The 24,977-nt window shown below is 47.2% G+C and overlaps 1 protein-coding gene across 1 annotated transcript; it reads right to left on the reverse strand.

The window, feature by feature from the left end:
• Positions 1–2,509: 2,509 nt before the first annotated feature.
• Positions 2,510–7,911, reverse strand: TBX22 (T-box transcription factor 22). The gene is made up of 8 exons (XM_030498536.1): positions 7,622–7,911; positions 7,377–7,506; positions 6,958–7,059; positions 6,564–6,738; positions 6,243–6,407; positions 6,051–6,115; positions 5,883–5,968; positions 2,510–3,120 (listed from the first exon to the last, which is right to left on the reverse strand). Exons 1-8 carry the CDS (start codon positions 7,755–7,757, stop codon positions 2,510–2,512), a joined length of 1,470 nt encoding a protein of 489 aa, XP_030354396.1. The 5' UTR covers positions 7,758–7,911.
• Positions 7,912–24,977: the final 17,066 nt, after the last annotated feature.

Raw genomic sequence — 24,977 nt, forward strand, 5'->3', positions numbered from 1 at the left:
ATAGAAGCTAACCTCAGATAACCCAGCTTTGCAGTGTGTCTTATGCTGTGCTGATCTCTCATGTGGAGCAAACTGGTATTTATATGCCTGCATCACTCATGGTGATGAGCATTGCATCCCCCTTGAAGCTCAGGGCTGACACTCTAGAGACACACACATACCTTGCAAGGACCAGGCTCTGGCTGTGTTTTCTGCGTGACTGTGATTGGGAGGGGTGGTCCCACGTAGGTGCATTGAAACCCATCCCAATTCTGGGGGAATCGGCTGAGCATTGCTGCTGGAGCGCATCACCCAACTGCTGGATTTGTAGTTTGATGCCAAAAGGCACAGAAGAAGCAGGCAGCCCTGGGAAGCCTCGTGCCTGCTTGCAAACAAACCTGCTCCAAGTAGGAATGAGGTGCATCCTGTCAAAGAGAGCCTTTGCTCAGCTGTAGTAGATGGAATTTATCCAATCTCAGTTTAAATATTTATCTCTGTAAAATTGTCCATACTGAAAGTATTCTAGTCATTATCAGTTATGATGTTAACTAGACAAACACTGATTTGTTGGATCACCAGCTCATGGCCAGCATGGAATATCTTATGCAACCGCAAACACTTGGAAAATTGGAAGTTACCCATTGCATCCACCCACGAATCCGTGACTGATCTGGAAAAGCCTTCCAGCTCCCTAGAAGTATAACCACATGTGGGGGCCCATACTCGGTCACTCAGCCCGTGGGGAGCGGAGATCTGCAGCACCTCACAGAGCCTGTCCCGTCTGCAGGAACTTGGCCACTGCCGATGGCAAGGGATGGCTTAGGAATAAGAACTCCCAAATGAAAATAAAGGTTCTTTTTTCTTTTTTTTAATAAAAATAGTGAGATAAACTGCAAAGAAACAGCATGAGAAAGCAGGTTGGTTCATTTTTACAGCTGTACAGCTGTACAGCTGTACTTAGCAAGACAAGCACAGCCCACCGTTTCGTACTGGTGTGAGCTGGAGCTAAAAGCAGGTAAATTAGGGAAAACAATATTGCGTGGTTTTTAGCAAAGTCTCATGAAAGTAAAAGTGTGACTTTTTGTTATTTTAACAGCTTTGATATTGCTTGTTCTGCTTTTAATTTGTTGTCTGTTATGGGTGAAAACAAAATCAAAATTCTGATACCAATTTTGATACTTAAACCTGCACTTACCCCCTATATAGTACTTATAGTATTTATGTTGGTAAATACTGGATTCTCCTATCTTACTCCCAAAATGTGGCTGGTCCCTGTTCAGCATTATTTTCGGATTTCTGTCATATATCAAGCAATAAATTTGGCTTTAGGTAGGGACTGAGTATAAATCAAATAAAGAATAAAACCTGTGCCCCAATTTATTGTGAGTTATATTGTGCCCTTGGGAGCTAAATATTTACAGGAATAAAAAGAATATCCACAGGTTATAATAAAACAAACAGGGCTCTTGGAAGGAATTTAAAATCTCATGTTTCGGGGCCTGTAGATTTGTAACTCTCTGGAGACGATCTGCATTCTCCACAGGATGGAGCCAGGAGCATCCCTGCCCCTTCTCTCAGCCACAGGCTGGTGGATGCGATCCCAGGTGGGTCTCCTGTGGCCCCTGGGGCTGAGAGGTGGAGGCAGAAGTGTCCCACAGGGCTCCCGGAGGTATTTCATCCCATGCAACTCTCTAAGATGTATCCTCTCAGTCCCTCAGCATGGATCCGTCTCACCACAGGGGAGATGTGTGACCCCCCCCCTTCCCTATTCCTTCCCACCATGCTGGTGCTGCTCTGCACTACCACTTCCTGGAGATTTCCAGAAGCAGGAACATGGAGAAGGGAGGTTTGGGGCACCCCTGCCTCAGGCTCCACTTTCTCATCCCCACAAAGTAGGAGCACATCCATCTTTCATCCTGTCTTTCTTTTACCTTGGCAGCAGACACTTGAGTTTAAATCCCCACTCTGATAATCGAGTCACCGGGTCCTGGAGAACAAGGCAGTTTCATGTCATTAAGTAGGACCCATTAAAGCTAAGGGAACTTGAGAATACGCTCAAGCACTTGGCCAAATACGGCTCCTCTGCTGACTCAAGGCCTTGAATAGTCACTTTGAAATTAGTGGAAAAACTCCAGTGGGATGAGCAGAAGCTCGCTGGGGCTTTGAGCTAGCTAAAGGCAAGCTGGAGAGAGAGTTTGAGGAAAACATATCTGTAGAAATGTATATGTCTGTGTTCCCACTTCAGAGTGCAAATATTAAAAAGGTGACTGTACTGTTTGTTCCTAACCTACAACCATGACATAAATATTACCAGAAGGTACCACCTTGCTGTGGATCATCATCACCTCTATGCTCCCAGATCCTCCACCCTCCCAATAATACGACATGTTTGCCCACAAAAAAACCTAAATGCCTAGGCACACCGCTCCTGTACCATGCAGTATTTCATAGTCAATAACTAGCAAGCCCTTGCATATGAAGGAAGGAAAGGCTTGCTTTACATGTCAATGCTTAGAAATATATAATTTCACTAAAGGCAATGGTTAATTGTTGGGTGCCAGTTAGAGTGATTACATCTGCCATCTCTCAAAGAAGCTGGAATGCTGTCACTCACTTTGAAATGGCTTGCTGTATTCATCAGTCTAGATGGCACAGAGAAGTTGTAACCATACAAGCCATATGGAGGATGTAAAGAACAATTAAGTGCTTCCCGAGCAATGGGACTTGATGGGAAAATGTTTCCAGATGCATGTAATCCATACAGCATTTGACTAGCAGAACTGGGCACTTGTAGACATTGCCCGTTTAAGTCTTCAGCCTTAGCATTTTTCAGATTGGTTATGCCGAGGGAAGATAGTTTTGGCACATCCACCATGAAGTGAGGTAAAAGATGTGGGTTGGTGCCTCCCAGTTTTTCATGGCTTGGGAAGATGAGAGACTGTTGTCTTAAGAAGCTTGTAGGACAAATCTTGTAGTAGAGGGGCATGTTGAGGTTGTGTAGATAGGTCTCGGGGCATGGCATGCCAATGTTGCTTGCTGACAAGTGAAAGGCAGGAGGAGAACATGATGGAGAGAGCAGGGGGTTGAGAGGAGAGGGCGTCCCACCACTGGAGGCCACCGGCGAAGAGCTGGAGCTCCCACCTGAAAACAAAAGCAGAAGTTGTCCAGGCTGGGCTGGCACATGTTCACAGCCAAGGGACCCTTGGAGGACCCCGGCTCCCACTCCAGGTCTCCCAGCTGGTGGTATCCATCCAAGCGTAAATGCGCTCCAAAAATCAGCTCCTGGAAAATGCGAAGATCTTTCCATATATTATTTGTTGTTAGTTGTCTGAGAATGATATTCCTGCATTCTAATGTCTAATCCCATTTGTTTGACTGGGACAGTTATGAAGTTGAGCTCCACATATGCAGTACCTGCTGGGTCTGTGCCTCACTGTATGACCAATAACTTTCTCCTGTTATACACACTCCATCACTATTTTAAGTTCTCCATATTTTGTGCAAATTACATGCAGCTTTTTGCCCTTATGTATAAGAACAAAAAAATGTATTCAGCCTGATGGAGATTTTTTTGTGCCTTCCTGCTCACAGGAATTGACTAATTTTACTTGGCTCCCCATGCAATTTGAAACACACCCTTTAACACTCTCGATGTCTCCAGAAGTGTTAAAGGCACATGTCATTTTAACATTCTCCTTTCTGAAATGAATCAATGAACACTTTCATAACTTGGTAGAAAAGTGATACAGGCTTGCTTCACATGTGTGCGCGCTGCCGAGGCCACCAGTGTGCAACATCAGTGCTCAGCACCGGCTCATCCTCCTACAGAGCATCCGCCAGAGCCAAAAACGTGAGGTGGCGGCTGCTCTGGAGTGCGACTGGTGCTCTGGAGCCGCCGGCCCTGGTGCTAAGCAGATGGTGGTTTCATTTAACACATTTAAGAGCTGCACGTCTCTGCTGCACATTCGTTACCACATTCTTCCAGAGGTTTTTTCCCCCTGCCTTTATTTTCATTTCTTATCAAAGCCACTAGGAAAGGAAGGAAAGGAATATGGATCCATTGTTGCTATCTGTTGCCTGGATGTGATCTGGTCAGGCTTTTATGAGCAATCAGCAGCACAGAACCAACTGTATAACCCAGCCACATCTGCTCGTATAGCAAACCTTAAAAAAACAGAAAGAGTTTGGATGTGGTGCAAATGGATTCTGCAAAATCCCAGTAAGTGGATTATCTTACAGGTTGGGTCATACACGGGCAGCACCTAGTTGGGATGATGCGCGAAAGTTTTAGGGCTCAGAGGTCTCACCCTTCCTTGCTGATGCCAGCGGGTGTATCAGCACTGACTGATGCAGGGCAGGGATCCTGTCCTCTCCTGATGTTCACATCCCAATGTCCTCCCAGGACTCAGGGACTTCTGCTCATGTAAAATGGTGTGATTGAGCTGATATTTGTGAGTGCGAGGCAGTGAATGAATCCCTATGCTACAGCAGAGCAAAGAAGTGTTAGTATTTGCTTCAAGGTATCCTAAGCAATAATATCACATGATTCCCAGTACAAGTTTGGGAATGGGGATCACAGCAGCTCAAAGAGCAGATGCTTTCTGACATTTCTATTAGGCTTAAAAATCCTGACTTTATTGCCAGTTTCTTTCTTCAGCATATTGTTCATGCTTTCTCTTAATTTACCTTCTGGTTTTAGGGCTTTGAGATTTCTATTTTTCAGCTTTTCCTCATAAATACAGCGGAATTGGAGCCTTTGCTATACTTACATCTGTCCAGGAAATTGACCCCGAAGAAAAATACCGATTACATTAAGACTAGCAGAAAAGAAAGATAAAAAAGAAAAAAATCTCAGAAAGTCTTCATATTTTAGCATCTGTACAATGAGCATTGTCGTTGTGTTCTCTCGTTTCCCACTGCAGCCCATTCGCCAGCTCCTCTCCCCAGCCAGGCAGGTTCAAAAAGTGCTTTTTGCATAAGGTCTTTTCTAAACAAAATTGTTTTGAAAATAACAATTCAGTTCTCCTTACAACCTTTAAACCTCTTCATTTCTCCCGACTCCGATTTTTTGTCTCCACGTTTCTACGCCTCTGCAGCATGAATTTTTGCTGTGATTGGTGTAGTATTTCCCTGCAGAGCCAGGAATGGTTTGGTGTGTCCCAATACTTTGAAGGGTTCCTGACATAAATGAGAGTTAAACTGGGGAATTTAACCCCAAACCGAAGCACTCCAGCATGACAGTGCTCTGTCCCATTTTTATCCTCGGCACTACGAATAACCAGTTTTCAATTAATATTTCCAAAAAGCGTTTTTCTGGACAGGGGCTGTAAGAAACCGATGGAGTCTCCTCAGGCGGAGACAGGTCGTTTTCCCTGGAAAACTTTAGCCTTTTCCTTGCATTTCTGCAGAGGTGACGGACTGTGGGGCTGCTACACCCTAAAAAGCAGATAATTTTATTTTCTGGTGCATAAGCCTTCGCTCTCCCAGGAGCAGCAGCTGCAGACGCCGCCGCCGTCACTCTTACAGTGTTTTTAACTATTCTCAAACGGGTAGGAAACAATTAGTGTAACAGGATCGAAGCCATAACAACTTGATTCGAAATTCGCCTCCTGCAGACCCAGGTAATTTTTTCTGCACACCTAAATCTGATTTCTGCCGAGGATGAAGCCAGACCGAGCCGCTGCCCTTCTTTCCCCGGCGCTCCCCAAATCGATTTGAACGGGACTTTGGGCCGAAAACGCTTGGAACTGGCTTCCCAAAGCGTTTCGCTGGCCGCCGGTTCGTTTTCCGGACCCACCTCGTTACCTTACCCATTGAAGACCCCCCGACGTGCCCCCGCGGAGGCTCCGGGAGTGCGGCCGCGGGGAGAGGCGGAGTACGAAAAGGGGGCAATCGGGACTTACCCTGGCTGTCGGCGCCGAAAGCCTTTAAGTCCAGGGCGAGGGGGGACCGCCACGGGTAGGTCTCCAGAAGCCCATCCAGGACACCCCTGAGGGGCGAGACAGGGCTGAGCGCCGCTACCGGGCCAGCGGCCGCAGCGGGGCAGGCGGCGGGACGGCCCCGACCCTTACCTGTTCCTGCCGGGGTCCCGAAAACCTTTGGCGAAGGGATTCCTGTCGATCTTCAGCTTCGTGATCTGGGGGGGTGGGAGGGAGAGTGGCTCTTGAGGATCGGGACAGGTCGGGACCGGCCGCCGTCGGGGCTCTCCGGCTCCCGGCTCCGGTACCGCCGGGGCTCTCCGCACCCCCACCGGTGCCCGGTACCTGCTGGTTCTGGTAGGCCGTCACGGTGGTGAACTCGGTCTCCTGGAAGGAGAAGGTCTGCACCCCCTCGGCCGGCAGAGACTGGATCTGCGCCAGGTCGAAGCGCGAATCCTGGGCGATAACGTGGACTCGGGGCTTGTATTTGTGCATGGACTGCAGGATGATCTGTGCGGGGAGAGGCCGGCTGAGCCCCGGGAGGGACAGGGCAGCAGAAAACCCCACGCAAGACGCGCGGGGACCCAGTCCGAGTCCCCAGCCACGGGGCAGGAGGCGCTGCCCTGGGGAGATGCTCGGTTGCCCCCGGGGCAGCCCCACACCTACATGCCCCTTGTCGTCCATCTCGTTGTTGGTGAGCTTCACCCGGTCGAAGCTGATGATCTGCCTCATCCAAGTCTCCCCTGAGCAGGGGGAGTCGGGGTGGATGTAGAGCCGCGGGGTGATGCAGGAGTGGTCCGTGTTCCCTGCCACCATCCACTGCGAGCTGTGATAGACGTACCTGGCCCGGCCGGCTGCGGTCAGACGGCGGCGAGCCCTTCCCGGCCTGCACCTATACGTCTATAGGTTCAGGGAGCCCGGCAGCACCCCCCACCCACCTCTGCAGCCCCCAGTTCATATACGCGCACGGAGCACAGACGAGACCGGTCGCACCGCGGGTTGCGGGTGGGATCCCGCACGGATGTCTGGGTGTGCGGCTGCCCCGCCGAACTCCCCGTACCTGTATCTTTTGGAGTCCACCGGGACGACGTCGATGGCGATATAGTACTGCCTGAGCGGCTCTAGCCCCTTCACCTTCACCCTGACCGAGGGGAACATCCTCCTGCGGGCAGAGGGGAAGGTCCTGAGCAAGAGCTGCCGGTTAAACAGCGAAAAGGGATTGAAAACTAAAAGGGGCATAGGGTGGAAGGAAAAATTCAAACTCAACAAAAACAGTGAAAGAAAACCGGAAAGAAAGAAAAAGACGCAAACAAAAAAAAAAAAAAAATTAAAAAGGAAAGAAAAAAGGAAAGGGAGAAAAAAAAAAGAAAAGACAAGAAGACGAGAAAGAAGAAGATGAAAAAGAAAATAACACAACGAAAAGGAAAGAAAAACCCGAGGGCGGCGGTAAAGGAGCGGTCGGGGCGGCGGGGCCGGTACCTGCCGGCCTTGGTGATGATCATCTCGGTGCCGATCTCATGGAACCTCCGCCAGAGCTCGGAGCCCTGCAGCTCCACCTGCACCCCAGCGCCCGCCTCCCGGCTCTCGGCACCGGCCTTGGGCCGCTTCTCTGCGGGGGAGACAAACGGGACGAGCGGCTCGGGGGGCTGCCGGAGGGGAGGAGGCCTCTCCCCGCCGCCGTCCCGGCCCCGAGGGTCCCTCCGGGCTGCCCCACCGCTACCGACCCGCCTCCGGGGCTCTGCGGCTCTGCCGGCGGCCGGCCCCGGGCTCCTCGTCGCGACCATCCGGCACCTTCCTCTTGGCCGAGCGTCCCACCAAGGCTTCCACCGAGAAGGCGTGAGCCCGGGAGCTGAGCGCCATCCCCCCCGGACCGGGGGTCCCGCCGGACGGCCGCGGGGCTCAGGCGGGCGGCGGGGCTGCGGGAGGCGGCGGCTCCATCCCGGCCGGTATCCGGCGAGCCTCGCCCGGCCGCCGCACGGCTCCCGTCGGGGGGCAGCGGCCACGGCGAGATCCTCTTGCATCCAACTGAGTCAATAGACGGCTGCAGCCTCCGCTGTTTGTTTTGGAAAGTGGAGGGAGCGTAAGAGACATTGAGTGACATTTCATGGGAGTGCGGGGGGGCGGGTGGAGGGGGGGGCGAAGAGGACCCGGCCCCGTCTAGGATCAATAAAAGAGTTACTGTTCTCCATTAAATTGTAAAACTCAAAGAAATTTGACATAATTGCACACTAGGGGCCACTTTTCCAACAAAAGTGCAAATAACGTTTAAACAGAACCAGCGCAAAAAGAAAGAGAAAGAAAGAAAGGAAAAGGAAAAAAAAAAAAAAAAGGAACAAAAAAAAGAAAGAAAGAAAAAAAGAAAAAAGAAAAAGGGGAGGAGGGGTGGGGAAGAGAAAGTGGAAGAAGCGGAATGAAAGAGAGGGGAGTCCCGGCCGGGCTGTCCCTACGGGCTGGTCATACGCGGCCCCTCCGGTGTCCCCGGCACGACAGAGCGCAGTGTCACCCTGGGCTCTGTGACAGCGCCGGACGCGGATTCCGCCCGGTGTCCCGGTTTTTGCTCGGGCTTTGTTTGTTTGTTTGTTTGTATGTTGGGGGTTTTTTGTGTGTATTTTTTCTGTAAGGCAGCTCTGGCATCCAGCTCTGGCATCACCCCCGGGGCGTTTCCACGGCTCTGCTACAAAGCGCGGCCCTGCAGCGGCAGCTGCGCTGCATTAGGGGCAGAAATCCCAGTTTTCCACTCGGGCAGTTCCTGGGAGACGGGGAATGGGGACGCGAAGGGGATGGGGAGGTCGGAGGAATGCGGCCGGACCCGCAGGTGTGCAGGGAAAGGGCTGTGCTGGATTTGTGCGGCGATTTTCGGGCCCCCAATGGGGACCCCCCCATTGCCCTGCAAAGGTTGGAATGCAACCCGCTGATTTATTTTCCACCCGGGCACCCTCCCCAAAGCTGGTACCGAGGGGGATTCCGGGGCTCAGTCTTATTTTGGGGGGGTGGGAGGAGCGGTGATGTTCATGCTGAGCAGGGTGGGTGTCCACATCCCCAACCCCCTGCTCACCCCTCACCCTGCTGCCTCTCCCTGCACCAGCTAGGTCAGCGAGAATAGATGAGCCTTAACGGGAAAAAAACCTGGAAAGGGATAAAATTCACAGGCCAGCTGAGAAAGCAGGTTCAGGGGGTGCGGGAGCAACTACAGGGCAGGTTATGGGGCTCAGCACTCGGTGCCCCAATTCCAGGTGCTCCTAAATCTTGGGGCAGCACTGTTTTAGTCAAATGTTTCACTTCTCAAGATTTCTTGTCATATTTGTTAGGGTCTGTGTCCTGGTGCACACATTTCTTCCAAGCCTTGGGATGGCAGCAGCGTGAAAACTGCGTTGTCTTTGAGTAGACAGCCAAAACCAAATGTCAGGCAGCCGCTATCTGGCAGAACTCCTGGCAAATGTGCACTTTAAATGCCCCAGGCTCATACCCTTGTCCTCAAATCCCTATTCCAAGAATGCTCCTTACTCAGCTCATGGTGGGCTTTGCATGTTGATACTCATTTATATGTTTATACACATTTATATGTGTTTATAGCCATTTATACTTTAACACACATTTATACACCAAACTCCTGGCGTATCTCACTGGGGCAGGAGTTTGTCTAAGGAAAACGCTTGAAGGAAGTGAAGGGGTGCAGATACAGGTGATGAAAGCCAGAGCTCAATGTCCAGCCTGGGGCACCTGGTGGGAAGGTGCCCACTTCTCCAGCTGCTGTCTTGCACCCCTGTCTGTAAACGGGCTCTCAAAGACCCTGTTGAACTCGTGGTTTTTATAACAGCAGTTGGGACAGATGTACATGAGCTGCAAAGGAAGTATATGGAAGGGTGTTTTTTGAATTTGCTTCTCCAGGCTTTTGTGGACCTGTGTGTACCCGGGGTTACACGGTTGAGGAGCTAGCCCTGATCCTGGAAAGAGGTATGGCACCTCTTAGTGTGGCCTTCAGAGAGGCTGATGCTGATTAACTTTAAATTTTATTGATCATGATGGTGATGGTGACATGGTGACATGACTCGCCATGGTATTTCAAGGTACTCCAAAGCCAGGTTGGACGGGGCTTTGAGCAACCTAGTCTAGTAGAAGGTGTCCCTGCCCATGAGAGGGGCTTGGAACTGGATGAGCTTTAAGGTTCCTTCAAACCCAAACCACTCTGTGATTTCATGACTCTTCCTGCACAAAATGTCTCAAAATCTGGGGACCAGCTACACCGTGTTGTGTGGTTTTGTCCGCGTGTTACTCCACCCTTCCACTGATGTCCATTGGCAGCAGCCCCACAGAGCCTCAAACACTGCTGACGTGGTTTTCCTTCGCACAAGGCATGTCCGGGTGCTCCTGCCCAATGCTCCTGCAGGATGAGTGCATGACCGCATCAGGGGGCTTTTCTGGGACATTATCCCACAGCCATCCCTGTCCATTGGTACCAGGAATAGGTGGAGAACAGGGCAGTGGAGGAGCTTTGGAAGGTTCAGCAGGCTCCGGGCAGGATCAGCTCCACCTAGGCAGATCTTTAGTTCTTCTTGCAAAGAGAAATAAAACAAATTTTATAAACATGGTCAAAATTATAAGAGCATAAGCGTGTGATTTAAAAGCCAGGTGAACGGCGGGTCCCTCCCTGAGTCTGGCTAGGACTGACGCTGGGCTCCCCAGCACTGATAGAAGCCAGCTGAGGGCACAAAGTGTGAACCTTTATCTCTGCTGACATGACATATTATTAAAAAGTATTTTGAGTAATCTTTTATTTCCTTAGCATTGCAACACTTTTCAAGAACTTGGCCAGGGATCAACCAACCCTTTTTAATTTCCTACAATGAAAAATAAAACAAAAATAAAGCCCAATTGAGATGATATAATCAGGAACATTTTGAGGGTTTAGGTCAGATTAATATGTCAGAGAAAGGTTTTCAGGGGACTTGGAGAGCTTTAATCTGTCAAAGACTGACTCAGACCCTTCTTGGGCTTTGTAATCTTATTGTCTTTACCAAATTATGTGATGGTATGTCATGATTACCGTCATGAGAAAATCGTGCAAATAATCATTTGGCATAAAGTTCAGAATAACTAACTTAATTTTAAAGCAAGTGTTATACAATATGCCAGAAATGTTTGCTTAACTTGAAAATGATCTTTTAATACTGTCTATTAATCTGTTAAAGCACACAGGTAAAATCCAAACATGGACTTTCCTGACCACTTTAGGGGCAGACTTTGGGAGATTTAATTGTGTTCAAGCTGTGCTTGATTTTGCCAAGATTTACTTTGAATTTACCAGAACAAAACAAAACAAAAACACCCCAAAGCAAACTAAACCTGACTTGTGGCTTAGGGGTAATATTTTAATATCACCCACACTCCATTATGCAGCTAATACTTTTTTATAATCTTCACCTCATATGTCATAGATTTACACAAAGCTGCAATTATAAACGTGGTGCTAGGACATTTTCAGTTCTAAGGGATAAACTCGAAGGATTGTTTGTTCTCTGCTTCACAAAACCTTAGTAAGAAAGTTTCCTCCTTTTTTTTTTTTTGCCTTTGGTGAAAAAAAAGGTTTCCAAACCTGCAGCTCCTCACCAGAGAGGTGCAGCACTGCATCCTCATGTACTGTTAAACAAGCCCTGACTCCCATAGCACAGCTCCGTGACTGCTCCACCAGCACTTAATTAGACTCCAAGACTACACATGGGTGTGGGTGCATCTCTTTCCCCACTGGGTGTATGTAAGGTGGGACGCAATCTAAGCAATCTTTTTGGGTGGTGTAACTCCTCTTCTCTCACAGAGACACAGCTGGAGCCAGCAAAGCAGTGAGCCCCAAGCCGGTCCCTTGTCCCCATCTGCTCTGCTCTTCCTGGCCTTGCTAGCATGACCACATCTGCTCTCACATCTTCCCTTTCAAAATCTTCCCTCTCCTGTAAAAATGTATTTTAGGATTGATTTAACCACATTTGCACATGCTACTAAGTTTTTATTCCAGTAGTCACAATTCAGTTTGCATTTCTTTTTCCAGTTTCCCAACCTTATTATTACTAGTAAATAAATTCACTATTTTTTCTTTTCAGATCTCAGCCTATTTGCTTGTCACGTTGTAAACATAAATGAACACGCTGCCTCAAATCTAATAGGGATAAACCTGACACGGAAGAAATGCAAGCTAATATCTAATATTCCAAGGTGCAAATAATATAATCTTTGTGAGACAAAAAAATAAACTTTTGGATGATATAGTGTGCCACAAACAGCTGCCACTATCATTGCAGAAAAGGGATGGAAGATTTGCTATGGGAGTATGTTAAAGTGATAATAAAACAGTTTCTAAATTCTCTGGCTAATACACAGGCTGCAACTGGAGTGGATGTGACCTTCAGCTGAATAACCCATCTGTGGGCTGAAATAATGCTGCTTTGGGTTCTACAGAAAGTGGAATTTGCAATATTCAACTTAATTTTTGTAAATTTAACTACCAGTTTATACATGTCATTAACTAATTACTTATCAGCAGATTAACAAATATTTCTTTTTCCTAAAAAATAACCTTTTAAACAGAAACTCCTGAAGGCTAAGTAAATCTTGGCAGAAAACACCTGTAGTAGCTTAGAACAGCGCTTAGGAGATTGTTTTCCCTTACGTTCTCAAATGTGCAGTCCTGCAGCGAAGCTTTAATTTCATTCTCCATTCTATTTTGCCCATAACGAACTTTGAAAAACCTCTGCTTTTATATCAGAGTGCAGAGTGATAGCATGGGCTCTCCATCCCCTGTCACACTGCCATACCTCTGGGACAACCCTGCAATGTCCGGAGCACGAGTTGATGGCAAGGTTCTCTCTGTCTTTATCCTCAGGAGCATCCTGAAATAATTTCATGGCAAAAATGGCAGGTCCAGGGAAGAAATGGGCAGTTTATGGTGGTGGACAGCCAGCACTGAAGTTTCTTGGTTGACCTCCTAAGGAGGCTCTTCATCGCCACGTGCACTGCATTAGTTAAAGAGATATGAAAATAAATCTCTGTTATGTTATTTCATATATAAGCCCCCCCAAAAGGCTGCACAGGGAATAGGATTAAACTTTAAGGAAATGATTCAGTGAAGTGAAAACAATATATATATAACATTTGAGGAGAGGTAAATCAAATTAGGGGACTCATATCACTTCATGATGCGAGAAGGGTTGGTAGTGCTCCCCACCACAGCCAGGAAAGTTCAAGAAGGGTCAGTAATGTCCAGTTGCTGGTGCGGTAAGGATGAGACCACTGTGCACATCTTCAGTACCAAGACACGACATGCCACCACAAGAAAGTTCACCCAGTGTCTCCGGCTGCAGCCACATGCCCTGTTGAGAGCTTTCCCAGGACTGCCAGCATGGCTGGGTCTGTGTAACAGGGGCTTTTATCAGATATCTCACTGCAACCTCAAAATATTTCCTGGATAAGCAAGATTTCTTGGCTCTGTGCTGTGAGGAACCTTTTTAGGGTTGCCTTTGCTTAGCCAGGTGGCTATGAAAGGCTATTTTGGCTGGTGGCTGAGTGCAAGGCATGAGAGTGAGGAGAAGCTGCTCCATCCCTTCTCCATCCACCTGAGAAGCCCCTGCCAGCCTGGCCAACCCACCAAGCAGCTCTCCCACCACCCTTCCTTCATTACGACTTCTCCATAGCCAGGACCAAGACCCGGTCCTTTCCCCCTCTAAGTAAAGGGAAAAATTCCTGCTGTGTTGAACTTTTCTCATAATACTTAAAGAAAATACTTAAAGAATGTGTAATAATAGGGGATTTAGAGAGAGCAAAATTAACCACATGGATGAAGCAGAAAACCTTTAGAATTGCACCAAAATGTATCCTGTCCAGCTTTACTGCGGGGAAGGGTTCTGGGGGAAGAGAGGGTGACCCCACATGAGCCCCGTGAGCTGTGGGACCCCCAGTCCCCAGGGTCACCCCGCGCTGGTCTCATCAGCGAAGTATAGGGAGGGAAAAGCCAGAGTTCTTACTTTAGCTGCCAGGGAAACCACACAGGAGAAGTGAAATGAAAATAGTTATGGGGAAGTGGGTACTGAGCTATTTTATATTTCTGGCCAGGAGTGAAGCCAGATAGACCCAGGGCTTTGGCTCCTGTGCTCCCTGCTCAGCTCTGGGGCCATGAAGCATCCTAGGGTCTTGGGAACCCTCGCAAAGCCACCTGAATGAACGTTCATTGCTACCAGGGTCAATACTGCACATCCTTTAATAGGCTGCAATAGCTGCCTCTCCCTTGCAGCACCACAGACCCATCTGCCTGTGTGCCTGCTGCCCACTGTCTGCATAACCTTGGGCTCACTCCGTAAGGAAGTGATGCTGCGGAGGGAGGCAGCCCCATGGCCAGGACAGAGGTTCTGGTGAGTCCCATGGACCCAAGTGATGCTTTTCACTGTGCGGCCAAGAGGCTGCTGTGGAGATTGGCTTAGAAAATCTGTCCTATCAGGGACATTCAGGTTTATGCATGCAGAAATTGCAGATTTCTGGGGCTCACTCTTCTAACTCACCAAATCCTGATGTCTGCAATAAGCTTTGCTCCCTTCTTCACTAGGCTCAGAGAAGGTCGGTCCAAAAAAGACATGATGATTTATCTCCAGTTCCACTAGTTCTAGTGCAGAGTGCTTTTCCAGCTGTTTGGTTTCGACCTGTTTCTTTCCACCACCACCATCCCTGCACCACCAGCACTTTGCTGGAAGAGTCAGCCCCAAGACTGGTTTGAGACTTTTCCATCCTTCCCTGCCTGCAAAGAGAAACGCAAACTCTGTCCTTAAACTGAGTGACACCTGGGAGAGGTTGATGGACTGCAGAGAAACTCAGCTTTGTTTTGCTAATCCATCCCCAGTTATTGCAGCTAATTATTGCTGTGAATGCAAATATAGAGGGATGAGAAAAAAGCTTGTAAGGGGTGATGCACTGGGGAGAGAGACAATAAGTCAAAAGGCTTGCAGGGAACCTTTCACTCATCTCCAAAGCACCAATATGGTTTTGAGTTGTTAGCTTGGTTAGGAAACAACTTTTGGAATTAAACAGGAAAGAGGCAATCTTAATATCTCATAAGATCTGCCAATACAAATATCTGTCGGCAGATATGTAAAATAATAGCTTTAAAAACAAGAAAAAGAATCACATGAAATTTTCTGAGGAGGGTGATGTCACCCCCCAACCAAACTATATATTCTTTGTATTTGAAATTAAAACCGTATGAACTCTCCATGCAAAGCTGGGTGAAACTCTGCTTTTTCAAGTATCCCCTTAGGGATGATGGATATTATTTTCTGGTTTTAATTTCAGAGTAATAAATAACTGTGATTGACTTGCCACCCAATAGCACCAAGTTGTGCAAAATAAGTAAATGCAGTCTGTGCATGTTAATGTCCAGGTAGTTGCTATATAAAGTCTATCAAAGAAGTCTATCTGTGGCTAATGTTGCTGGAGCAAAAGAAAATCAGTGTTAGCTGAACTGATCAATGAGCTTCAGCTTCACAGGGAATTTCAGCTCAGGGAAGAGGAAAATCTGTCTCCACGGTATTATCTCCCTTTCCAAAGCTTCCTCCTGGCTGTGCTGGGTCACAGGCTGTGGACTGTAAATTATACAGCCAAAAGCCAAATGATCTTTTTCAATAAGGGAAGAAGAAAACCATGCAATGTTTTAACATATGAAACAGCTCAACCTGTGGCTTTCTCTTGCTGTAAATGTGGACAGTTCTGTTGAGATCCAAACCATCGAAATTCGCAAATAACCATCTGGCTTGGTGGCGCAACACCTCCCATGGCCATAAATTCAAATCCCAGCAACATTAGCAGGGGATTTGCTCTGAAAAGTCCTCAAGTAATGTAAAAACAAGGTGAGATGGGGAAAGCTTGTGGGAGAGCTGTGGCTCGGCGTGGAGCTAGCTCCAGCTAAGCAAGCCTTGGCTTTCAGCAGGGAACAGGGCTCTTGGCTTGCCAGGAGCATCCCCTCTTTGACTCTCGGTGCCCCACCCCATGGTTAGGCTCCCTTAGCTCCTCCCTGGGGTCTCCATCCTCAGCCACCACAGTCCCTGTGGTGTTTCTCCATCAGCCCACTCTGTCCCAGCTCCAAGACTCAGTGCATACTCTTGGGGTTCACCAGGGCCATCATGGACATGGACCAGTGCTTACCAGGTACCATATTCTATCTTAAGTCTCCAGGACCAAAGCAAGTCAAGCATGGAGGTGCTAGAGGAAAGATCTTCCTATTTGAAATGTAAAACACTCTGCTCTGGCTGGGATTGCTATGGTCTGTAAAGAGTTTTTCCATCCTTGGTTGGAGCCCACAGTGCAGAATGGGATTTGGAGGGGAAAAAAAGTTTTCTTTGTTATGTGCAATACATCGATCTTAGCTATTTGCCTTAGAAATAATAACAAAAAAGAAATTATTCTTTTCTTTTTAGATAAGATGCAATTTAAAATTAGGAGTATAGATATAATATCCCTGAGAAGCCTTGTCTAGAGGCAGAAGAAACACTGACAGAAGCCCCAAAATCCATAACCACCGTGCCTCTGGGCACCATGGCCAGAACTCGAATCAGGCCCTTGGTCTGAAGCATCTGCCTTAATACTCTGCCCTGCAGTCTTGGCCAGAAGGCTGAGTTATGACTGTAGCTCACACACACAAAAATTTGCCTCTTCCGAACCCCCAAGATCTGGAACCAGCAGCTGAGTCTGATTTTGGCTCTGCAGCAAGTTTCATCCATTGAAAAGTTGTGTATTTTTTGCACATCTGGTTGTATTTGGGGGTGATATTACCTTTCAGTGCTGCTCAAGTCTGTCTGTGCCCATTAGTCACTGGAGTAAATAGCCACTCCATCTGCAGAAGTGCACTGTGGAGAACCTGGTGGACATTTTAACTTGAAATATAATTGATAATTCATTAGCAATCCCATGTTTGAGGGCTTAGGACTAAGCATGGCATGAAAACAAGTGACAGGGCAGGTTTTGCTTCTCCTATGGTAGGGCCACCTCAGACAGGAGGTTGGACGGCTCCTACGCTGCCAGGAAAAGTAGTTTAGGTTGAAAAAAAACCCCTTTAAAAAGTATATATTTTCCCAGAACACAAACCCTGTCCTGTGCCACTGACCATGAGTGATCTTGAAACTTCCCCTATTTTTGTCAGAGCACCAAAGACCCGCAGATGTTCCCCAGAACTGATGACCACAAGAGATGGTCATCGCCTTGTGCAGCATGGCAGGAGCTGCAGCCCCTCGAGGGTCACCCCATGGGCTCCCATGTGTTTGGACTTCACTCTTCCCTCCTCTTTCCCTTGCTTCTTATGGTGGACCCCAAAGCAGATCACATGTGTAGGGGCTGGGGAGTTTCTGTAAGCTGTTGGGAGATGGTCTATATTTTTTTCCTGGATTTCTGCCTACATTCATGCATTCACTATCTTTTATCGTCCCACATTCCATAAACTTAAAGCACTTCTGTATTGAACCGAATTAATACAGTTCACTGAAAACCATGATAAAGCTCAGCACCGATGATACCAAATGCTTCTGCTCTGCACATTCTCCAATTTCCAATTCCAAACTATCCCAGAAACAGAAAATTCAGTGAACCACTGAGAAGCCATGGAAGCTTTGGCTGCAGCACTGCTTTGCTGTTGGAGGGCAGGGAAGGACTCAAGTCCTTTATTTAATGTACTTTCATGATGGGTTTTGTTAGCATCGCTCATCTGGCACTACTTGGCACTTGGGCAGAGCAGAGCTGTGGGGTGAGAAGCTGTTGGGGAGCTGCATGGGTGCCGCTGCCACCCTCTGAGCACCCCAGGGTGAGTGGTGCTCAGAGCAGGAGCATCCCACCTGGAGACGGGATCAGGAGATGCTGCCAGTGCTCTCTGCCTGATGGAGAGAGGCAGCAAATGGGAACTCTCCTGCTCACTGGGTAGCTCCCACCAGGGCTCAATTAGCTGGGGATGATGAATCCCAGTTGCCTCGGAGAGGTCGTTTCCCCATCTGAAAGACCAGCCAGAGCTTTGAGGCTGCTTGCAGACATGCAGCCATGCCTACCATGCCATTGCCTGGCCCGGCCCGGCTCAATGTAGTTTGTATTACCCTGTCTGGGCAGCTGGAGTTTGGAGGTAAGAGAATTGAAATATGTGTTATCCTCTAATTATTATAATGCAGGTTATAGCCACGAGATAAGGAGTGTATCTGTACTCCACCAAACTGTCGGGAATAAGTATTTAAAATACAGCACTGTGATTTTTTTCTTCATAATTTATATAAAGAATAAAATGCAAATAGGAGGATTAGTAGCAAATTAATACCATAAAAATCTTGTCTCCATGGCTGGCAAGTATAGTTGAATGATAGACAAAAGGGGTATCGGCTCTGTTGTTCAGTGACTGGGCTCGGCTGTGGAGCCACAGGGCTTATTGTCTGCCCTGGGGAAGGCGGCTGCCCTCACAAACCAGCCTGCAAATTTCTGCCAGTTACTGTATATGTGAACAAACCCCAGTTTGAAAACTATCTCAGTTTCTTTACTTTCACAAAAATCAAGAACATGGTAAGAATAATTTCCAAAACAGAAAGAAAAGCCTTAATTGATCAAGGACATCATTCAAGAAATATTAAATACCTTCTCATACCGGGAAACCTGCAAACCTCATGCTGGGATTTCACACACACCGGAGCCGACGCTGCTGCAAGGAGCTCTCGGACAGTTTCTCAGTCATAAAGTTACATGAAGTTTTAAATTTAAAGGAAGAAAGTTAAGTCAAAACCCTGTAACGCTTTCTGGCTTGGTCTCTGTGCCTACAATTGCCTCTCAGATCACTGCAATCAAGTGTGATTGAAAGAAAGTGGTATTTTTTAAGTTCAGCAGTTTGTTTCCCTTCTCATGCATCTCGGTTTTTCTTCTGTGTCAGTCAGGTCCTTCTTCCTTCCCACTGAAGGCTTAAAAGCAAGGAAGGAAAAGTATGATTGTTTTTCATATTAAAGGCAAAAGAAAGTGGGAATAAATCAAGGGGAAAGTATAATGACTGCAATATTTTCAATTAAGATTTTTACATGTATTAATTTTTTAAATTAAAATAAATGGAGTTGAATTAAGTCTGCCTGTGAGCCTACTGCCTCATGTAATTAGAACAGTGGCACCCACAGCTTTTGAAAACAAACTGCAAAATATACCTGGTGATAGTTCCACTATTGAACATCATTTGTTCAATATTTGCCTTCATTGGTTCAGTTCTCATTGCAGTTTGTGTCAAACCTACACTGGTGGAACCCTTGCCCCAGTCCAGCTCCAGAAAAATGCAGATGGCAAAGTCAATAACCAGTCCCAGTGATTATGTATCATTAAGGGAGGGGGTTTCCCTTAGCTCTGCAAGGAAAGGTCGTGGTTCCCATCACCCAGCCATCTCATGACCTGTCTTGAATAGTTCTGCAAATAATTTAGAGAAAAGGCTAAAACCGGCAAGTTGTACCAAATAACCTCACTACTGGGAAAAAGCCTTTTTTGCTTGCATTAGAAAACAGTTTCGTAAATGGCTGGTGGGTGGGGAGGGAAGTTGGTGTTATTCAGCATCAGCCCTTACACCCAGCCCCATCCTTCGGCAGAGGCTTAGAGGCAGCCAAAGAAACTGGTACCGAGCCCCAGCGGTGTGGGCCATCATGCTGGGGACAGTTTTCAGACTTCCTGAGAATTTTCTCTCTCTAAGAGTGTGAACCTCTGGCCACTGCAAAGCCTGACCCTGGCAGGGAGATTTTGGAAGGATTTGGGAGGGGCAATACAGGATATCCTGACTTTGCAGTGTGGGATGCACAAGTTGACTGAAGTATCCACTGAATCCAGCATCTCTTTCTGAGGGCTGCTGAATGCGAGGAGATGGACTTACTTAGATTTAAACAGCAAAAAGCATCAGAAAAAAGGCGTGAATCCAAAGCTCATCATGTAATACTATGCACTATATTATACTGCATTACATGTAACACATTTATAATAGCCTTATAAACAGGTTCTTCTGACAACTTCTTGTCTTCGACTCCAACTGGGTAGAAACTTATCCTCTGATCTGAAATGCAGGAGATGATTACTCCAGAAACAAATCTAAATTATCACCAATGTCCTGGTACCTTTGAAATCCAAGGGAGCTCTGGCACTCGTTTCTGGGCAATCAGGATTTTGAATCGCATGAAGAAAGGTATCAAAGCCTGGCTTGTATGCAGAACACAAAACACAAATGATCCAGCAGTAATTTGTTTGAGGATAAAATATTTCTTACCCCACTTGAAAAAAGCCCTACAGCAACAGAAGAGGGGAAGAAAGCCTTCGCAATTAACCCCAGCTCAAAAAGCCTGCTGCAAATAAAGAAGTATTTTAAATTCCATTTAGATCTTTTTTTTTTTAAGAAAAAAAAAGCATATCAGTTTACGTTTATAACGTTGGTATCAACCAGTACTTTAAATCAAATTATAGCTGTATCAGGCTGTTTAACAATGTTTCTTTCTAATTAAGTTTACTAGTCCCACATGCATTTTTTTTTTTAAATGAATTAAACAAACTTAATTAAGTTACATGACAGGGGTTAGGTAAGACAGCAAAAAGCCCAGCAAGAACACAAGGACTGATAAATCCTCTCAGAGATACTTATATTTTGCACTTCTAAACCCTGCAGCCTTCCAGACAGCCTGATGAAGGCAGCATCCCCAGCACCAGCAGTGCCATGCACCCGCCACAGTGCCCAGAGCCCTCTCACTATAAGGCATTTAACTTTATATATGTTTTTAAATCCTGCTTTCACATAGAGTTTAAACAGCTCAGGGAGCTCCTCATAAAGCTGAGCATCGGTGAATTTCCATTAATTTTCCTGCATTGTAGAGGCATGGGCAGTACATCAGGCCTAGGTGAAGACCTGCCTGACTTAGGGACCCTCGTGTTGGCCAAGCCCCAGCAGTGGGAGATCCTGGGGTTCACTGGGGCACCCCCACCTCCAGTCTCTGGCAGCAGCCACGGCACAAAGGAGAGCTTGGGGATTTCAACTGCCTTCCCCAGGAGTCAGAACCCATCTCTGCAGGGTTTTGGTTTTATTGGATTGAAGAAACCCCATCAAAATCAGGGTGTTTGTGGTGGTGGTCACTTTGCAGAAGCTCCTTGTTTTCACAGAAAGCAAAGGCGCTTGTGCTCTGTAGCAACTACCAAGAAAAAGGCAATTTCACTGAGAAAATGTTAATAAAAAAAGTACAGGACGAACGAAAAGGAAGTGAAACAGGGTGGGGGCAGTGGATTGCATGTACAGACCTGAAAGGGTTTCTGGTTTTCTCAGTTTCTCCAAGTGCACACTGCAGAGAGATGCTCTGCAAGCTGGGATGAGCTCTTGGGAGGGCACTTGCAGCCAGGGCATCCCATTGCTTGTGTTTTTCCAGTGCAAATAGTACAAAACATATCCAGAGTCTATCTTTAAAAGGTAAAAAATTGCCATGATGATGGCGGCTGGGACTTACTGCAGTGGGGAAAGCCCCTGTGCTTGCACAACCCTGCTCCAAGGAAGCATGACATACGGCTGATAGCATCGGCCTGAATTTGCACCCTGAGCAACCCACGGTCACGGTAAGATTACCAGGGATTTTTATGGGGGTTAAAATTGAATAATCGCATCGAGGGAGAGCAAAGCAGCAAATCCCCCTGTCTCCAGCCCTGCAGGAAGCACAGCAATGGGAGCAGACGAGTGTAACGGTGTGCATGTCTACCGAAAAGCCTCACAGAGCTGTGGAGTATGGATTGTCCCTAAGACAAGTCTGACATTCCCGTGAAGATGGACAGCCATCACTGTGCACAGAGAACAGCTTTTCGGTCCTCTCTGCAATTTCCCCGACTCCGAGGGCTCTGCATCTGGGGCTGCAAAGATGAAGTCAGCCCCGGAGCTGCTACAGGCTGGAAATGATTTCACCGAGCTGCAATGCAGATGGATTAATTCCAGTACTGTAAAGTCAACATGGTTGAACACTGGCTACATCACAGTCTTCATTACTGTGGTCTGGATTGGATTTTGATGAAGTAATTTCCCTTGGGTTTAGCACTTAGAAAACATATAGGGCGTCCTTCTTGGATTTGCCTGGAGAGCAGTGTCCCCCCCTTCCATCCCCCCCAAGTTGGCCTTTATCAGTTGCACATGGACCTCTGTGATTTGGAGGGGTTTCAAACGAGGCCCATATGGTCTGTGGCACATGATGCCCAAACAGTCGGACACATGAAATGAGACTCAGTTTGGGTGCGTACGATGGATGTTATTAATAACAAATGATACAACACTCTGAGGCTGTATCTTCAAATGCAAGAAGACATGGGATGAGTGTGGATTAGCAATTCCTCCATCCTCCATAACTAAATCAACTCCCAAAGAGCTCAGCGTTGGGTTCTTGGATACCAGGAAGCCAACACTCATCATCCTGCTGGATTTACAGCGTCTGAGACTTGAAGAGAGACCTTTATGCATAGTAGATGTTTGTTTTGACTTTTTTTTTAATTTCTTGGCTATAAACTGTAACTGAATACTTGTCATGTGCAATTTACTTCCTTGGAAAGTAGTTGTGCAAATGTGACCAAGTTTTGCCTGGGCACCAGGCTCTGTTCCCACTGGTGCCATCTCTCCAAGATACCCTCTTGTGTGAGCCACCCTGCAAAAAGAGCTCTGCCTCCCTCATGTGACACCAGGGCCTGGGTGAAAGATGCTTTTAAGGGCTAATAATGGGCTCCCACTGCTCTGATATTAATTTCTTCACTTCCAAAACCTCTTCCTATCACAGCTTGATGTTGAATATCAGTGCCCAGGTCCTGGTTTCCTGGAAGAGGGAAGACGCTGCTTGTGATCAGATGAAACTAAAGCTGCTCTATTGCAAATAGCAATAAATACATCAGTGAGTTTTCCTTTGCATCTTGCAAGTCATAGAATCATAGAATGATTTGGGTTGGAAGGGACGTTAAAGATCATCTAGTGTCACCCATTTCTAACTCGTGGGTAGGGAAGGATAAGGTGTGTGATACACCAGTGAGGTCCATGCAAGGAGATAAGCTGCGTTGGTTCAGCAAACACCTTTCCTCTCTTTCAGCTTGCAGCAGAGGTTGCATTGAATCCTCCGATGTGCTCACCCTGCAGCTTTAGCCCATAAAGCTAAAGCACTTTACAGTGCGATAAATGTCTGTAATGATCTGGCAACAATAAACAAAACTGTGGAAACACAGAAAAATGCTAAAAGGCTGATGTAAAGTGCTGTGTGCATGTCCATGTGCAACCACCTCTCCATAGGCAGCATTGCAGGGGCAGAAACTTGGGGGGAAGCTGAACCAAGGGTCCCCAGCAGGTGGCTCTTGGCCAGGCAAGCTGAGGTGGAAACTTGCTTTTTTGGCAATAAAAATATAAAGCATATATAGTTAAACTGAAGCAAAAGCAAGCAATTTGTGCATGGTCAAAACCTAAGCAGTTTGAATGACTCAACATCATTCTTCTTGAATTATTTTCCTTCACAAATAACATTTTGGGGAGGGGAGGGTGAGTGGCAGACAGGCAAGTGGGAAAACAAATGTTCATTTGGGCTGAAATCAGCGTATTTTAATTCTTGCTAATCTTTTAAACCAGGACTTCAACCCTGCATGTTACTCCACTAAATAAGCTTGTTGCTTGGTACAAAGTGCCTTGACGGCTGCCCTCAGTGCTCTCCACACTGGTTGGTGTTGCTCTCTGCCAACATCGACATGGCAAGGATGGCGTTACTTTCTTGTGCCCGGTGGGTGAGGGATGGATCCTCTTGCCCATGGTCACAGTGCCACTGTTTTACACACACCATATCCTTGCATGCTGTGTCTACTGTCTGCACCACGGCTGATGCTCTGGTTTTGCTGTGGGGCTGAACTAAAACCCCTCAAAAAGCACAGGCTGCTGTTGCCATTTATTTGCTGCCTGTGCACAGCCAAGGAACAAAAAGCTGTGCAGCGGTGCAGCTGCTGAAGCACCCGACGGCTGCAGCCACTACGAGCTATCCCCAGGAAGCGCGTCCTTGCCGCAGGAGCTGCTTTTTTCATCTCTAACGAGAAGCAGAGGCAGAAGCTGCTCCGCGGGTCCATATAGCCGCAGGTCAGGGAGCAGGATGTGCGTGAGTTCCCCCAAAGAGTCCTGCTTCCAGCGGGTCTTTGCTGCGAGTTCAGTCCTTCCAGCTAACCCCTTGCCATCATGTTCAGGGGTGGCAATGGTGCCGGGACCACCCGCTGCTGCGTGGGACCGGTGACAGCCACAGTGCCACCAGCACCAGCTCTCGGCTAGATGGATGCTAGCATGGGACTGGGGATGCTGACACCGAGGTTTGCGGGTACTAACAGTGAGGTTTGGGGGATGCTATCTGAGGGGGTTGGGGATGCTTGCACCAGGGTTTGGGGATGTTAGCACAGGGGTTTGGGAGTTCTGACACAAGGTTGTTGGTCTTGCCAGCACCACGCACGTTTTGGGACAGCCAAAGTTTTATTGCACATCTCATAAAACGTTGTAGCTGAGATTCAAGTCCCCTGTCTGCCATCTTGAGGCAAGACAGTGCTTTTCTTCAGCCACCAAAGCAAGAAGACAAGTTCCCTGCAGCATCATGTACGTTTGCTGGGTTTGAAACTTGGTCTGCAGCCCCATTTTCTTGTGATGCTCATTGCTTGTGAACTTTAACATGAGTGCTTCCCAGCACAGGCACTTGGGCAAGAGAATGGGGAGACAGCACAGTGGATGGAAATAGCTCTGCTTTATTGTTTTCTAGTGAATACTATTTTCTAGTGAATCCCAAAGACAGCATGTGTGGTCATCCTGCTCAGCTGAGAGGAGGTAGTGCTGCAGTTGGGTTATTTTTATGATTGGAAAAAAAGATTTCTTTTTCCCTGTTTTCTTTTGTGGGTGCTCTCTAGAGTGATAATGTGGAATTTCCTCTGAAACACGAGCAGGGTGAAGGAAATTAATTTTCTCCTTTTTTTTCCTCTATAGAAATTATTTCATATGCCTCAAACAAAGTGCCTTACTAAGTAGACCTGCAAGGTTTATATTTAAACAAAACAACTCTC

Source organism: Strigops habroptila, chromosome 9, assembly GCF_004027225.2.
Source record: "Strigops habroptila isolate Jane chromosome 9, bStrHab1.2.pri, whole genome shotgun sequence".
NCBI classification, from domain to species: domain Eukaryota; kingdom Metazoa; phylum Chordata; class Aves; order Psittaciformes; family Psittacidae; genus Strigops; species Strigops habroptila.

What these genes read in the sequence shown, in the direction of transcription:
- TBX22 (XM_030498536.1), bottom strand. Translation starts at nt 7,757, where the DNA reads ATGGCGCTCAGCTCCCGGGCTCACGCCTTCTCGGTGGAAGCCTTGGTG. An exon ending in CCGCAGAGCCCCGGAGGCGG is followed by an intron (nt 7,507 to 7,621) that starts GTCGGTAGCGGT and finishes TCTCCCCCGCAG; the next exon opens with AGAAGCGGCCCAAGGCCGGT. An exon ending in ATCATCACCAAGGCCGGCAG is followed by an intron (nt 7,060 to 7,376) that starts GTACCGGCCCCG and finishes CTCTGCCCGCAG; the next exon opens with GAGGATGTTCCCCTCGGTCA.